The sequence below is a fragment of the Megalopta genalis genome, unplaced genomic scaffold, assembly GCF_051020955.1.
Source record: "Megalopta genalis isolate 19385.01 unplaced genomic scaffold, iyMegGena1_principal scaffold0252, whole genome shotgun sequence".
In the NCBI taxonomy this organism is placed as follows: domain Eukaryota; kingdom Metazoa; phylum Arthropoda; class Insecta; order Hymenoptera; family Halictidae; genus Megalopta; species Megalopta genalis.
This window is the reverse complement of record NW_027476321.1, coordinates 114020-130288: the sequence shown is the minus strand read 5'-3', so window position 1 is coordinate 130288 and position 16269 is coordinate 114020. Positions and strand designations below refer to the sequence as shown.

Here is a 16269-nt window from a genome sequence, read left to right as displayed (position 1 = left end):
ACCGTTATCTCGATGGACCCTTAAATTATTCGGTTGATTGCTGTTGCCGCACCGCGGACGCGCTGGAACCCCGTTCGAATTTCCCGCCAATCGGCCGTGATCGCCGCGATGGGCGCGCAGAGCTCCAAGAGGTGAGCGAAACCACCCGCTCGAGGACACTTATTAGGCCGCGGTCACGCTTCCGGCCGTGATGATAACCGACGATGAATTTTATCTCGTAGATTCCGATTTCATTTACACGTCGCGAGACGATCTTTTCTCGATCTCGTTGTCGGTTCTTCGAAGATTTCAGTTTGAAACTCGAATTGCTGGGAGATGAGTTTCTTTTTCAGCAGACAAATTATCGCGTTTGAGAATTTTTCCCGGTGTAACTTGTGACGAATTTTTCGCACGAATTTTTCGTAGAACGATTCTGTAGACTCTCGCGATCGTAACCGTATATTTTTTTACTATATCATGGAGCAATAAACATTTTTAAATGACGCTCGAAGAATGCCAGACACCGCTGACGTACGATTGATTATAAAAACTAACCCTTTGCACTCGAATGGCGACTCCGAGGCGCCAACAAAATTTACCGTACCGCTACCAATATTTTAGGGCATCGTTGGTCAGAATTAAAATTTTTCGTTGAAGATGGTCTCAATTTTTATTTCATTTTCAATTCATTAATAATTGATGATTATTTCATTGAAAATTCCATAGAAATCTTTAGAATACAAATTTTATTTTACATATAAATAAATATAAATTTGAAATGATTATGTCTAAAAATATAGCAGCAATTTTCTTCCAAAAAGAATGCTTTCGTGTCCTTGCGGCTCGCTTTTATAGCTGGTGACGATCGTTAACTATAAAAACGAGCCGCAAAGCTCGAATAATTGTATCTCTTCTTCCCAAATTGTCCATTTTTGTTTCTAAGCTGAGCATCAATTAAGGAGAATTTACTGTACCTATTACGGAACGCTTTTCAGAGGGTATAATATTATCATCGATTTTACGACGATTAAAAATGTTATTGTTGAATATTTATACTACTGTTCGATGAATTGATGTTTGTAGATAAGATTATACATTTTGGAATATTTATTTAATACTAGATTTTTAGACAAAAAACAGCTGTTTTAAATGAGTTTATAAAAGTAACAATAAGACGTTTATTCTGATTCTCAACAAGTGTTATTGTAACATTTGCCGTAATCGTAAATTAAAAAATTGGTGACACGCCATTTTAACGGGTTCCGTAAATCTAATGTTAATTTGAATAAAAAATAGTCGGAATAATGCGGTATAAAAAGTTTCAGAAATAAGTGTTTTATTCCAAAAAATTAAGGTCACCTTCATTTTCTTAAATTGCATCTTATATCTTTTACTTCATATCATTGTAGCTTGTGCCAAGACGAATCCAACGATATGTTACATCATGTCCTACGGACAACCTTGACGCACAAAAAATGCGATCAACGAAGTGATATGTTGTCATTGAAAACTGTGTTACGTCAAGGTCATCCGAAGGTCGTGGTATAACAGGTCATCGAATTCGTCTTGTGCAACTTAAAAAAAAATGAAAGTGACCTTGATTTCTTTACGTAAAATATTTCTTTCCGAAGCTTTTTATATCGCAATCCGTAGCCGGCTAAAAACCGAGTAACATTTGTTCGAAACGTTTATTTGTTAGACCGCCGGAGATGCTGGAAAAAATCGTGGCAAAGGTTACGTGGAACACCCTGTACACGCTGAAAATTTCATTGAAATCGGTCGATTGAAATTGGCTATAAAACGGTTCCAAGTGGGAAGACAGCCTAAGTCCTCCCCCAGCATCGCCGCGAATCCCGTGGACGTCGCGTCATAAAATAATTAACGGGCGCACCCGGTTCGGATGGCTCGTCAACTTGCAAAAAGTCCTCTATTAGTGCCCGGTACGCGGCTGAATTTTTCAAATCGGCGCGCCGCTCGGAAACGGTTCCTCACAGGAGAATCCATCCGATAAAGCCGCGCCGGTGTGCATAAGCGATCAATGATTCAGCGACGCTTTAACCCTGATAGATTTTTCATACGGCCCCCGTAAAAAGCTAAGCTGACCGACCATCAGGAGATTAGAACCTCGAGAATCCTCTTCCTATAACCCCCGGGATTCTTCTCGTCTCTTATGGAGAGGGGGGCAGGAACGGCTGCCGAGTCAAACGGGGGGTTGAACGTAGCCAGATACTAATTCTAGGTGGAAAAACCGATATCGCGCTCGCGCGTGGATGGGCCATCGATCGCAAATGGCCGGCCGTCATTCGAAACTCTTTAACAATCGTTCCCGGGAGAGGATCGCGGATGATAGATCGCCGGGTGCTCGGTCTTTGCCGGCTGACAGCGGTCCTACGGTGCTATCTGCTCGATTCCGAAGAGCCTCTCCGTCGCTTTCCGAGGCCAGACAGCCGTGACGCGTTATGAGCCAGACTGGTGACACCGCGGTTTTATGGATTGAGATCGAACATCTCGATCTAGGGACCGCGCTCTTATTGAGAGATTGTGTCGCGTGGGCGTTACGTCCTTAGACCGTATATACATGTATAGTAGTGTCTCTCTTCCTGGCGCGACTTAAGTATGCCACTTCTGACACCGAGATATTGCGCGACCCTGTAATTTATCGATTTTCTCGCTATGCGAGTCGGTGAACACGTGTGCTGCGGCACGCGCCCCGGCTCCTTTGACTCGAATTCCCGGAAGACAGCTCATAATACAATGACATAGATTTTTTTTAATTTTAACATTTTAATACTGATTTTTTTTTAACATATTGCTGATGGATTTCTGATTCAAATGAGACCAAACGTGATATAGTTTGGACAGATATTTCTGTTGCCAATAGAATCAAAGACGATAGACGTTGCGCGTAATGCGCTGCCAAGATGCACGTGGTGTGCGATGGTGAAAAGTTTAGGCAATGATGTTTATTTGATTCTCCCAAAAAATTCAAATTTGTCGCTTTAAATGCTATTTTCCGATGGTTTGGTACAATCGATCAGATGCAAATTGGTGCGCTGCTGTCACAGTTTTCGCAGGTACGAAGGGTGGTCAGAGAGTTCGCGATCGCTGGTACCACCCTGGCTATGGCAATCGGGATGCGTCGCGTAGTCACCGGGTACACCTAAAATACTAAAACTTTCACCTTTTCACAATAAAATAATTTCGTTCTTTCGGATCTTCTTCCTGAATACGGAAGGAAACCGAAACAGATTTCCAGCCTTGCAATGAGACTGAACAACATTTATTTACTTGATACTTAATCTGTAATTCATTTTATTTTAGTAAATTACGTAATAAATAAAATACGTCGTTATAACAAGGTGGTGTTTTTCCTCTATTTTCTAATAACAAATAATGTAAAAAAAAAACATTAATTTGTAAATAATTCATATTCAAATTGGCTGCAAATTTTTACCATTGTATATGAATACGTATGTACTTACTTATTTAATTTATCCTTGCTCAAAAGATATAATTTTAATGCCTCCATAAGGTGTTGTATGTAAGGTGGTTCTCTTTTACTGTAAGATGTCAATAACTTAAGGGCCGCATGTAATTTATTGTGGTTGTTTGGTTCATTTTGCAGTTCTGTTTTTTCGTTTTCGTTCCTTCTTTCTTCCTCCTCACAGTCTAATAAAAATTGTGTGGCATGTATCAGGGTGCATTGCTCTCCTGTAATTGCACTCATTATCTCTGGCCAATCAGGTTCAAACTCTCCCATGTGTGATTGAATTGAAGGGCCAGCAGGATTATTATTATGTAGCAGTTTATTCCATGCATTTTTTATGTTCTTTGTTGTAAATTTGAACCACGAATCCGATAAAATGTCAATACAGGTTTTTAATGTGTAATCGTCATAAAATTCATTTATTCCTTGATCATATGTTAAAACAAGTCGCAAAAGCTTGTGCCGGAAAATTCTTTTTATTTTTCCTATGATCCCTTGATCCATTGGTTCCAGGACAAATGCTGTATTAGATGGTAAATATATAATTTTAAAATCTTCCTCTTCTTGTAGCGAAATTTTGTAGGCTTCGCAATCATTTAACATCATTTTACTTTCTCCGATATTTGTTTTTCCTCCTGATATTGTTTTACTGATGGTTTGAAATGGTTTTCAAATCAATCTGAAAATAACGTTCTACCCATCCGTGCATTTGACTGCGATTTAAAAATTACAGGTAATGAAAGTACATGTTTCAAAGCTCTTAGCTTTTTATATTTATAAATTACAATAGGCATAATGCTATGTGTGCCTAACGCATTTGCACATACGCCAATTGTAATTCTATCTTTCTTCGCCCCATGTCCACTAAGACTTTTTGTTGAATGACACAATGACACAAGAAACGAAGAATAGAAATTGATTGATCAGTGACGCGATGAAAGGGGATGTAAAAGTGACGTAGCACGCAGTGCCGCAGGTAGCAAGAAAGCCTGGACGGGCGACCGAAGCGGTGCGTGCTAATGACCCTATTATAAAAAATGCTGCCGATGAGGCGTGCATTACTCGAAAATGCAGAAATGACTTTATTGCCGGAAAGAAGACGGCTCGAAAAAATCATCAACTTAGAAACTACAATTGTTCCGCGTTAAAGTATTACAGAAGCTATCTATATTAATAAAGCATACGCGACTCGACCGATCGACCCAACACCGTCGGGACATAAGCATACAATAGATTCCGAAAATTACCAATAGTAAAATTAACAATAGTATCTAATTATCCGAAAAGCCGTTATTTCCTGCCTGTAAGGTAATGAAAGTACATGTTTCAAAGCTCTTAGGTTTTTATATTTATAAATTACAATAGGCATAATCTTATGTGTGCCTAACGCATTTGCACATAAGCCAATTGTAATTCTATCTTTTTTCGCCTCATGTCCATTAAGACTTGTTGTTCCGCGTTAAAAGTATATAGAAGCTATCGATAGTAATAAAGCATACGCGGCTCGAACGCTCGACCCAACACCGTCCCTACCATACAATAGATTCCGAAAATTATCAAACGACTCCATCTGTACTGCAAGCGTCTTTCCACAAACAAATAAGCGACCGTAATAATAGTATCTAATTATACCGAAAAGCCGTTATTTCCTGCCTGTAATATTTCCTTCAACGCTGCCTACATCTGGTCGCCAAAATTCTCTCACCGTCACGTATTCCCCTTACCTTCTGCACAACACCAATTACCCAATTACCCACTTTTTCCCCAGTCTTATTACCTGCGCCACGGTCAACCTTCGAGACGCGCGGATTCTTCGTGAGATTCACTCGCAGGTACGATTCATACCTGCAAGTGACTGTTACTTCGGGGCGGTCACCTTTTTGTTTTTCCTATGATCCCTTGATCCATTGGTTCCAGATCAGATACTGTATTAGGTGATAAATATATAAATATATAATATAAATATATCAAAACGACTGCCTCTCTTTCTAGATCCGGAAAACTTGAAAAAACATTGAATCCGAGTGTCTCATTGAAAACTTCACGCCCCTTACGAATCTTCTTAAAAAACAAAACAGACAACGAACGGATAAATACTAACCAGACATCAACGCGTAAAAAATTTGGTTAAGACTCCGTCGATGGTCTCACCATCAACTCAATTCATTCTAAGCCAAGTACAGTTAGTCACCCTAGCGTTAAAAATTGTTATGTTATGTTAAAATATAGTGTTATTGATATCAGCCAATGTTAAAACCATTCTTTATCAACTTACCATCCGTATCACTCGAAAGAGTCATAGGAAATCGCGCAGACTCGGTGTCATACACGATTTAATCGGAGACTTACGACCTCCGTAGATCTAACAGTTCACTGTTCGACCTCGCCGGGAACGTTCTTCTCTAGCCAGTATTCTTGTTGGAAGTGCTTTCCATACAAGTCCACCTTCGTCCATATTGTAAACATTTTCCAAACTTATATTTTCTTCCTCTACCATCTTTTCAAAATCGATTATAATAGCATTTGATGCATCCTGATCAACACTAGCTTTCTCCCTGTCTATGTTTGATAAGCGTATGCCATGTTGTCTCTTAATCTTGTTAACCACCCATGACTCGCTTTAAATCCCGAATATGACGGAAAATTTTCTCTTAATTCCGCCACCTTGTCTAATATAAGAGCATCGGTTATACGGTCTCCTAGGATCCCTCTTTGTACGAACCATGATAATAATTTTTTATTTAGTATATCGTAATAATGTAGCTTTACTATTTTTCTTCGCTGAAGTTCGCGTTTATTTTTGTTTCCAAGCGCATTCATTTTTGTAGCATCATGTGAATGCGTTGAATTGTTCTAATGCCAATGCCATAATTTTTTCCAATATTTTTAATTGACAGACCTGTTTCTCGAAGATCTTTCAAAGCGTAAAAGCGTTGCTGCATGTTTAATGACGTATATTTTTATGTCGATGCCATAATATTAATAGTAAAGCTATGTGTATGTAATTTAGAGTGTAAAACGATTTTAAAAAACGATATTAATTGTCACAATTTATATATCACTAATTACACTGTCCGACAAGATTGTGACACTCCCTGAACAAGAATCCGAAAACCGAATTGCTCCATCACCCTCAGTTTTTTAAATAAACGAACTTTTGTAAGAACCCAAAATTTTCGACGAAAATGAGGTATTGCATGAAAAGTAAAAACGTTAGAAAGTTCTAATTAGTGTTAAAAGATAGAGGAGAGTTTCCCGAATATAATGGCATGCAATTTATTAATTGTTTTTGGTCCTAAATAACAATAAATTAATGTGAAAATTTAAAAAAGTGTCGACGTGAGCAGTTTCTGCGCAATATTTTTGTATTTTTACGAAAAGTTTTTTGTTCGGCACGAAAACTCTACCCAGGATCGGATTCTGTAGACATTTCTGAAGAAGAAACGGCCCGGTAAAAGCGTCGGAACGATATACATTTCGAGTAGATCGAGAAAATGTTCGACGGCAACATGTACACGACGTTTTGCCGCCATGAGCTTCGCTGCTCGCTTCTCTCTGTCTGACAGGGCCGAAACTACGCGTAATCGACACCGATGGAGAGATCCAATGGGGCATCCACTTTTCGTAAATAATATTTGAACTTTGTTTAGTACTTCAATGTTCTGTTTTTTTTTACATATTTCTGTGGATAATAATCACCAAACTGTGTTATATTTCACACAAAAAATCACACCAGAGTATTTGGAGTTGGTAACTCCTCTATCTTTCAACACCAATTAGAACTTTCTAACGTTTTTACTTTTCTCTTGCAATACCTCATTTTTGTCGAAAATTTTGGGTTTTTACAAAAGTTCGTTTATTTAAAAAACTGAGGGTGATGGAGTAATTCGGTTTACGGATTCTTGTTCAGGGAGTGAAGCTCTACAAGAATTTCATAGTGGCTATAGGAACCCAAAAATCGTGTCGGACAGTGTAAAAGTATGCCAAGTCTGCCCAAAGTATGCCAAATTTATAAAATTATATGCTTATCCATCGCTCGAAATTAATTTATATAAAAGTCACAAAATATATAGGAGCCTACTACCTTTTTTAGCTTAATTTTGCGAAATTGTTTAAATATTTCGTAATAGCGATACCTTCCATTTAATAAATTATTTAAACAACGATGAGAATAGAAACTGAAAAGAATTAATGGCCGGGAAGTGTGTTAAAATCGTATCAAATGTTCGAGTCATTATTAAAAGTACGGCTGTTCGTTGTTTAATCAATGACGTAATTGTAGCAAGTATGAACGTAATGAGATAAATTAAACGGCGTGTAATTATTTCACGTGAAAAGCCGCCGAACCGAAAAGCGTAATTTAAAATAAATAGAGGGACCGAAGATTTAAATATTGGTGAGGAAACTTCCGATGGGGAATTAAATTAGCTCGTAGGAAATTTATTACAGGGAGTTGTTGGCTAATTAGCCGGCTGAACAACGTGATTGTATCATCAAATTTTTCATTTTATTTGATCTCGCAGAGCGTACAGAAGCATTACATCGGAATCTACTTTTAGAGTCCTACAGATCGATCGTCATCGCGTTCGCTGTAGAGTCATCAGAAAATCCAACGTGTATTGCTCATCTGCGATACAGAGAATGTGCCGAAATTAAATTTCGCAGTTTCACCAGGCTCGCTGAAATAAATCTACACATTGTTGGAATTATTATTCTCGCATCGGATAACGAATTTTTGCAATGTTAATTTAATTCCCTCTTTTAATGTCCCCGTCTATTTAATATCCTTAATAATTATTATTTAATAATCCCAGAAACTTCAATAAAAATCACTCAGGATTAATGAAATAAAGTTTTGAATTATTTTGTTTCACATGAATTGCTAAAAGTCCACATTTTGAATCCCCTAGGCGCTGTTGCCAGCACATAAACCAATAATTCCCTAGCCTTAAACTGCCACGGATTCGTGAAAGGTCGTTTAATATTTTTTGATTTTGCCCGAGCCCCATGAATCATGCGTTTAATTAAACATCTTATAGAAGAAGAGAAGAAATTTTAATTTTGTAGTGTAAGAAATACGTCGTGCTGCAAAAGTATCCAAACGTAACCTCACATTTACTAGATTCAGAGCTAAAAAATCAACTTTTCGTTTGAATAAAGATTAAAATAGATATTTACTGTATAGATGGACTTATAAAAATAACATTTTCACTAGACCACCACTCTGTCCCCAAACATTCTATTTATAAATCAAATCTATAGCTTGCCACACACTGAATATCCAGAGACAAGCCAGCAATTTATGAAACACAAAATTTCCTGGACTGAAAAACTGAAAAATCTCAAGCTGAAAAACCATTAATTTACTTAAGCTTCTGTCACGAAGGAATCCCAATATTATAATGTCTGAAACTGTTAAACATAACCTCACATTTTTTACACCTGAAGCTAAAAAGGAAATCAACTTTTCATTTGAATATGGGTCCAAACAATTCTGCTCTACATAGTAAAAAATCCCCTAGAATTTAATATCGTAAGTAACCTGCACTGTTATGAATTTATAATCCAATAATTCTCTAGTTTGCCACTTTGCGAATCCCTGTGGATAGCCACCAATTCATAAAACAAGAATTCCCCAAACTGCTAGACTCAGAATTGAAAATTTTTCCTTCTCAACCCTACGAACTATCAATTTACTCAAGCATCTAACTTGAAGGAATCTCGATGCAGAGTGCCGGAAACTGACAAACATAACCACACATTTCCTGAACTTGGATCTAAAAAAGTCAACCCGTCCATTTGAATTAAGTTCCAAATAATTCTGTTCTGCATTGATGCAATTATAAAACAGAATTTCCCCCAGAATTCAACATTGTGAATCTCGTAAAACCAGGTTAACAAATAAACAAAAACTTCCCTAACCTGTTTTACTGTGAATCCCCGAAAGATAGCCACCGATTCATGAAACCGAAATTCCCTAGATTCATAAAATTGCCTGAATTCATATTTCAATAGCACCCCCGCGTTGGTTAACACTCCGAAGTCCCTAAATAATGCTCATTTAACACATTTCCTCACCTACCTCTAAGCTTTTGGGTCCTTGAGGAAACGAAAGTCAGTCATCATCTTGCCAAGGTGCATGGGATGAGTATGAGCCCTCATGTGCATGTGATGCATGTGATCAACAGGTCCTACGGCGGCAGCCCTTATCGCCTGTTGATTGCAGTTGCAGGTCATCCCTTCGCTTTGATGAGTGCAATGAGGCACCTTGACGATAGTTGGCTCAGGAACGACCACCATGGGCTTGGAGGGCACGACAACCAGTTTATCCTTGCAAACTGGGGGCACTGGGACCAGCTTAATGGTCTCGATCACCTGAGTCTGCGGTTCCACGATCCTCTCGGGCTGGGGCTGGGGCTTTACAGTGACCACTTCGGGGACTGGAGTCGGTGCTGGGACCTCGACTCTCCTTTCTACGATCTGCACCTTCGACTCCTGAGGGCAAGGTTGAGATGGCTGGATGATCTGCAGAGTCTGCACCGAAGGGACCACCTGCTGGTGCATCATCTGCTGGGGAACCACCTGTTGGGGCACCACCTGCTGGGGAACCACGAACGACTGCTGGGGCACCACGTATGCCTGAGGATGGAAAACTATTTCATAACACACACAAGCTCCGTCGGTACGAATTTTTAAGAACTATCAATTAGCGTTGAAGTTTGGAGATCGGTACTACGCCAACAGAATTCACAGTGGCGATGAAATCAACGATATGGCGGAATAGCAGAGTTGGACATTATACAAGTAGAATTTCATTTGAACAATTCGAATAAATTTTATGAATATTTTTTCGTACAGTTTGAAAATAAATTTTACGGATAAAATTTTATTCGACTAATCTTTCGAATAAATTATTCAAATATAACTTTATTCAAATAACGAATTCAAATAATGATTTGAATAAAGTTTTATTCAAATAATGATTCGCGAATAAAGTTTCTTTCAAATAATGATTCGAGTAAAGTTTTATTCGAATTATGTTACATTCAAATAATGATTCGAATAAATTCTCGAATAACGTTTCGAAGACATCCTTTGAATCAATTTTTCGAATAAATTCTTCGAATCACCGAGAAATTAAGTGTTACTGTAACCATAAGCGATAAAAAAAACTTCGAACGCATAAGTTCTCCCTTTAAATTATACAAATAATTACAAAGACTTATGACACAAAATGGAGAATTACGTGTACATTTTCATCGATCGAAATTAACAATCGATGAATTATTTACTAAATGAGAGCTCTTACGAAAAACGAACAACTTTTGTCGAAAACTTTAAATCTCTCACGATTCTCAAGAAATAACACAAAATCAAGATACATGCAGATCATAGTGAATTTATGCGTCGAGAGAAGCATGGTAAATTAGAAAGCACGACGCAATTGCTACCTGAGGAGCCTGGAAGACTCCCAGAGACTGCACAGGCTGCGGGGCCTGCTGGAAGCTGTAACTCTGCATCTTTGGCGCCACCTGCGATTGTTGCACCACGCTCAGGCCCTGCATTTTCATCTGCGACCCATCCTGAGACACCTGCTGTCCATTTTGAGCACCTGGACGGATCTCCACGCAGAAGGACGCCTGCTTCTTCAGCCTGTCCTTCTCAGCACCCGCATCCTCCAAATGGAAATCCTTGGGACTGATCGCCGAGGATTCGGCCATCTTGGTCTCCAGTTTGCCAGCTGGCATTGCTTGCACTGCCATCGCAGCTACCAACAAACCGCACAGACATGCTGTTAACGAATTCATCGATGTAGAATCGGTTGAACAATCGTAGCGAACTGAATGCTTGGACGATTTGGCTGGCTTTTAAACCGATTTTTCGGTGTGACAACACCGCTCACGCACTTTTTTCCGGAACGCAATAGTGCTGAGCGTGCTGAATTCCGACGTAGAGCAGCACGGGCGGGGACTGGCTTCGGGAAATGAGGATGAGGGCGAGAATAAGAATAAGAATGAATCTGAGAATGAGACTGAAAATGGGACTGAGAATGGGGCTGAAAATGAGGCTGAGAATGGGATTGAGAATAGGTCTGAGAATGGGTCTGAGAATGGGTCTGAAACCGAGAATGGGACTCAGATTAAGACTGAGTGTAAGACTGTGAATGGGAGTGAGTCTGAGAATGGGGCTAAGAATGAGACTGAGACTTAGACTGAGACTTAGACTGAGGCTGAGAATGAAATTGTATGTACAATAGTCGGAACGATGGTATTTCGAGAGAGCCGCTGTTTCTGTAGTAAATAGGAGAAAGTTGAACAAGGTAATTTTACATTGTGTGTCAAGCTCAAACGTCGGGGAGTGTGATCTTTTTTCCAAGGAGTACGTCCCTGCACTTGCAAAGTACACTTTTCTGTCGAATGAACGCTGCGGTTTTATTTACTTATTGTTAGCTTGCTTCTTTACGACGGCCTGAGGAGGGTTTGTTCAGAAAGTTGAACATGTTAATGTTTACGGTGATATTTTGGAAATGTCAACGCTAGTTATACAGGGTGTTCTATTTAAGACAAGCCTCTTAAATTATCTTGTCAAGGAGTTATTATAATTTTTATCGAGTTTTCATATAATTGTAATTACTAAACTGCGGATCTTTATGCAAAATATCAATTTTCCAACACGGTTGTAAGAAATATCTACATTGTGTAAAAATAAATTGTTTCTTGGAATAGTTTTGATAAGTCGAAAACAGTGTGACACATTTTTGCCATAAATGCATAAAAGTCTGCAGTCTGATAATTACAGTATATTCAGTATATTCGACACGGTATATTCGAATTACAGTATATTCGAATGTATTGGATACTTGTATTTATTGTAAATCATAATTAAATTACAATTTTTGTTCTGAAGATAATGGTAGTAAATTATAAGAGATACAATTAAATGTGCTATTAAAAGTTGCAACATCAAATGAAGGAAAAGAATTAAGATCATTCAAATACAGTTCCTACACAATTTTTATTGAAATCGTGCCCAAAGTAACTTGAAAATTACAGTAATAATAACATTGAGGTTACCGCAAATTTTTAATAAATATCGATAATTGAAATCAAAGTTCTGATTGAAATTAATTGATTGAAATATCAATGATATTAAATCACAATTAACTTACAATGAAAGTTGCTGTTAAAAGTTATAATATTAAAGAAGCCAAAAAGAAAAGTCATAGTCTTTTATATGATTTTCATTGTAAGTGTGCCCAAGTTAGTAAGATTGAATATTACAATCGTACTTATATATAAAGTGAAATAATATCGAATTTTCAATTAACATTTATAATCACAATTGAGTTACAATTCCAAAAATAAGAAACAAGTATAATAAATCAGATACTGACAAAATTTATCAACGAATCCATTGTCAAAAATTTGCCAATAAAGGCCGGTATAAACAATGTTTAAAAAAACATCCGTCCAATGAAAGCTTCCACAATTTCCACAAAGTCTTCGTTCAAAATACGTCCGAATTCATGAAAGAAACCAATTTAAATAATAAAAATAATAATAATTGCTTATAACGTTGCTAATAATATTTTCTCAACAATTAAATACGGAATCACGGGAATTGGCACGGAATCGCGGTAAAGGTCGCCCGCGTCGCGTTTCAAGGCCCGTATTTAACAAACAACGTTGCAAATAACGATTGCAAAGCCATATTTCGGCAGGCGGTGGTTTCTGCTGGCACAAGTTATTTGCAGCTTCATCGTATTTCGACATCGCGGCGAGCCGAATTTAGGGCACTTTTGACCGTTCTTGCCGGCAACACACTTTCATTATCGTCAGCATATTATGGTTGCGTTCCCTTTATCCCGGCGCGGCGCGGCGCCGTTCGCGCTTGTTTTCATACACCGACAATACGTAACGCACAATACATTACGGTAGACGCCGGCGATTTAATAATGCCGGCAGAGGAGGTGGCATTCATGGAGTTCTTTCGCAAGTGCAAAATATTCATGGAATATTGACCACGGAGCCGCTTCTGCTCCAATTTCAATTAAAGCGTTCCGCACGTCGAGCACGTTTCACCGCCAACAACCCAATAAACTAATTATTAATTGCTGGACCAAATCGTAAACGAGCGCTTTTTCTCCAAGAACGTTGATTCTCGTTCGATTTTTAAAGAGATCGCAGTCGCTCGGTGTCCGGGTGCTTCGTACACCCCCCTACAAAAGTATCAGAAGGCTTGCAGAAAATTCGATAGGAAATTGCCTGAATTATTTTAACTTATTCTTAAATTTACTTCTTCTTTATTTCTTCTTTATTTTCCATGTTTGTTTATTTTTAATATTATAATTTATGCTAAATAAATATAGTTCCAATACTTTTGGACGAGGATGTACATTATTTTGTAACGCTCAATGTGCTCTAGAAGAATGCACTGTAACGTGCACTGTAGGGTAAGGGTCCCAATTACCGACACATTAAGCATGATTTTTTGTTCATCTGTTGCATATATATATATATATATAAATACTTGTAGAAAGCATAAATTTGATGTGAAATTAATGAAGAATAAAAATAATGCAGATGTCCCAATTACCGACACTTGAAAAAGCTACTTGTACCAATTATTTTGACCCAAACACCGATAAGATATTCATTTTCGAAATTATTTATACAAAAATTAACTGTTAATTCTAACGTATCCAACTTAAGTGAAACTATTAAATTATATTAATTGCATCATTAACACTTTGACTACGTCACCTGTATGCGAGTGACAAAATTATTTAAAATCTAATTTCTATGCTCATTCATAAAAGTTTCTTAATTCTATTAAGATTTGCAATAGATAAGAATGTTGAAATAGTAATCGATGTCATATTACTTTGCTTTGCAAGTTTAATTTAATTGATTAATCAATTAAATGATTAATCAAATATATGAAATTTTGAAATGTTTTAGTATTAATAATAAAATTGTTAATATATGAATAATATTAATATTAATAATATTATTAATGAATAACTTTTAAATGATCTAAAAGTATCCCATTCTCGCTGTTTATTTAGGAAAAATTATACGAACGTACGAATATTCTTTTATATAGAAGTGTTTTTCTAAAAATCGGAACAACCAAAACAGAAATTGATCTTCGGTCATTTTTCGAAACGAGAGTAATAAGATCATGGACTTAAAACTTTGTGGACAGATTAGCTGAAGCCGGAATAGTCTGTAAAATTCTTTCCACGCCAGAGGAATGGTTCTGTCGGAAATTATACTGCTTCTTGCAACGCGCTCTCGAAAGATTGCATGGCGGCCATAAAATCAACCTGCTTTGTTCTCCGAACGAGAGGAGAAACAAAAAGATTGTTAATCTGCTGGAGTGTAGCGGTTCCCCGGCGTGGAATATATGAAAAATTCTAAAACAGTACGGTAAAAGAAATGGATAAAGCTGGAAAGGGAAATTTGATTTTTATCAAGAAATGGAGCCGTTGTTTTGTTACTCGAAGTTCTAAGTTTGCGGATGTCAATTCAGTGTTCCGCTCAAATGTTTGTATGCAAAATGGCTGATTGCATTTCGAGGCGAGCAAGTATTTGATTTATTAAAATAGAAATACTTTCAAGAATCGTTTACGCGAATGTCAATTTTATTTTTGGAATGTTTGTTGCGTTAATATATCTTGTCGAAAAATTTAAGTCAAATTTGAATAGTTACGCATAAAATCAATTTTAAAGTATAACAATTAAGACAGCATTTAATTAAAGCATATGTAATGATGCGTATATAGAACAAATAAATAAAGCATAAACAATTATGTTTATACAAAATGAATTTGAAATAAGGCGTCACTAAAATTACATGTAGATATGTATATTTTCGAGAAGACATTAATAATTATGTACATATAGAGTAAATTAGAAATAAAATATGAATAATTGTATAAAATATATCGTATAAAATATACCCTGAATAAAATATAAATAATTACGTATGTGTATATAGAATAAATCGTATAAAAGATATAAATAATTGTGTACATGTAAAAAGAGTTCTAAATGAACTATAAATAATTATGTATATAAACTATAAATATTGAATAAACTCAAAATAAAACTAGATTATTATACACAAAATAAATGAATTGAATGCAACAAATTTAAATTTTGTAATTTTTAATCTAATATTACTGCACATTAAATCTCGTTGAAATACTCATGTTAGATTTCGATGGTAATATATGAGAAAATTTGCGCGATTAAAATCAATGCAGTCTGCAGCAACAACAGTTAGTATGATATGCATGCCAATGTATTCACGCAGAGCGAAGAGAATCTCAATCCACAGGAAATAAAAACCAAACTCACTTTTGTATTCGAAAAAAGCATTCGATTATCGGCTCTAGCTGAATCATTTATATCCGATAACGAAACGAAAATATGACAACGCAGGAGCGAAGGATTAATATTTTTCCAGAACTTCTGGATAACCCTAATCTCACGGAAAGCTTGCAAATTTTGTATCAAACTTCTCATCATTCATTTTATAAAAGTTATTTAAACATTTTATAAGAATTATAGAAACATTTTCTAAGAATTATAACTACATTTTGTAAGAATTACAACTACATTTTGTAAGAATTATAACTACATTTTATTAATCGAGGAAACATTTTCTAAAAATGATAGAAACATGATAAGAGGTATGGAAGTGAGAGACACAGGTTAATTACTTAACACAACGTGGTTTAATAAACATTAGTACAAAACGTGGCTAGCGTGCACATGGGTCCCACAGACTGTGAC

At 36.8% G+C, this 16269-nt stretch overlaps 1 protein-coding gene across 1 annotated transcript; it reads right to left on the bottom strand.

Moving 5' to 3' along the window:
• Positions 1–7951: 7951 nt before the first annotated feature.
• Positions 7952–11244, bottom strand: LOC143262941 (uncharacterized). The gene is made up of 3 exons (XM_076528311.1): positions 10918–11244; positions 9549–10105; positions 7952–8093 (listed from the first exon to the last, which is right to left on the bottom strand). Exons 1-2 carry the CDS (start codon positions 11227–11229, stop codon positions 9551–9553), a joined length of 867 nt encoding a protein of 288 aa, XP_076384426.1. The 5' UTR covers positions 11230–11244; the 3' UTR covers positions 7952–8093; positions 9549–9550.
• Positions 11245–16269: the final 5025 nt, after the last annotated feature.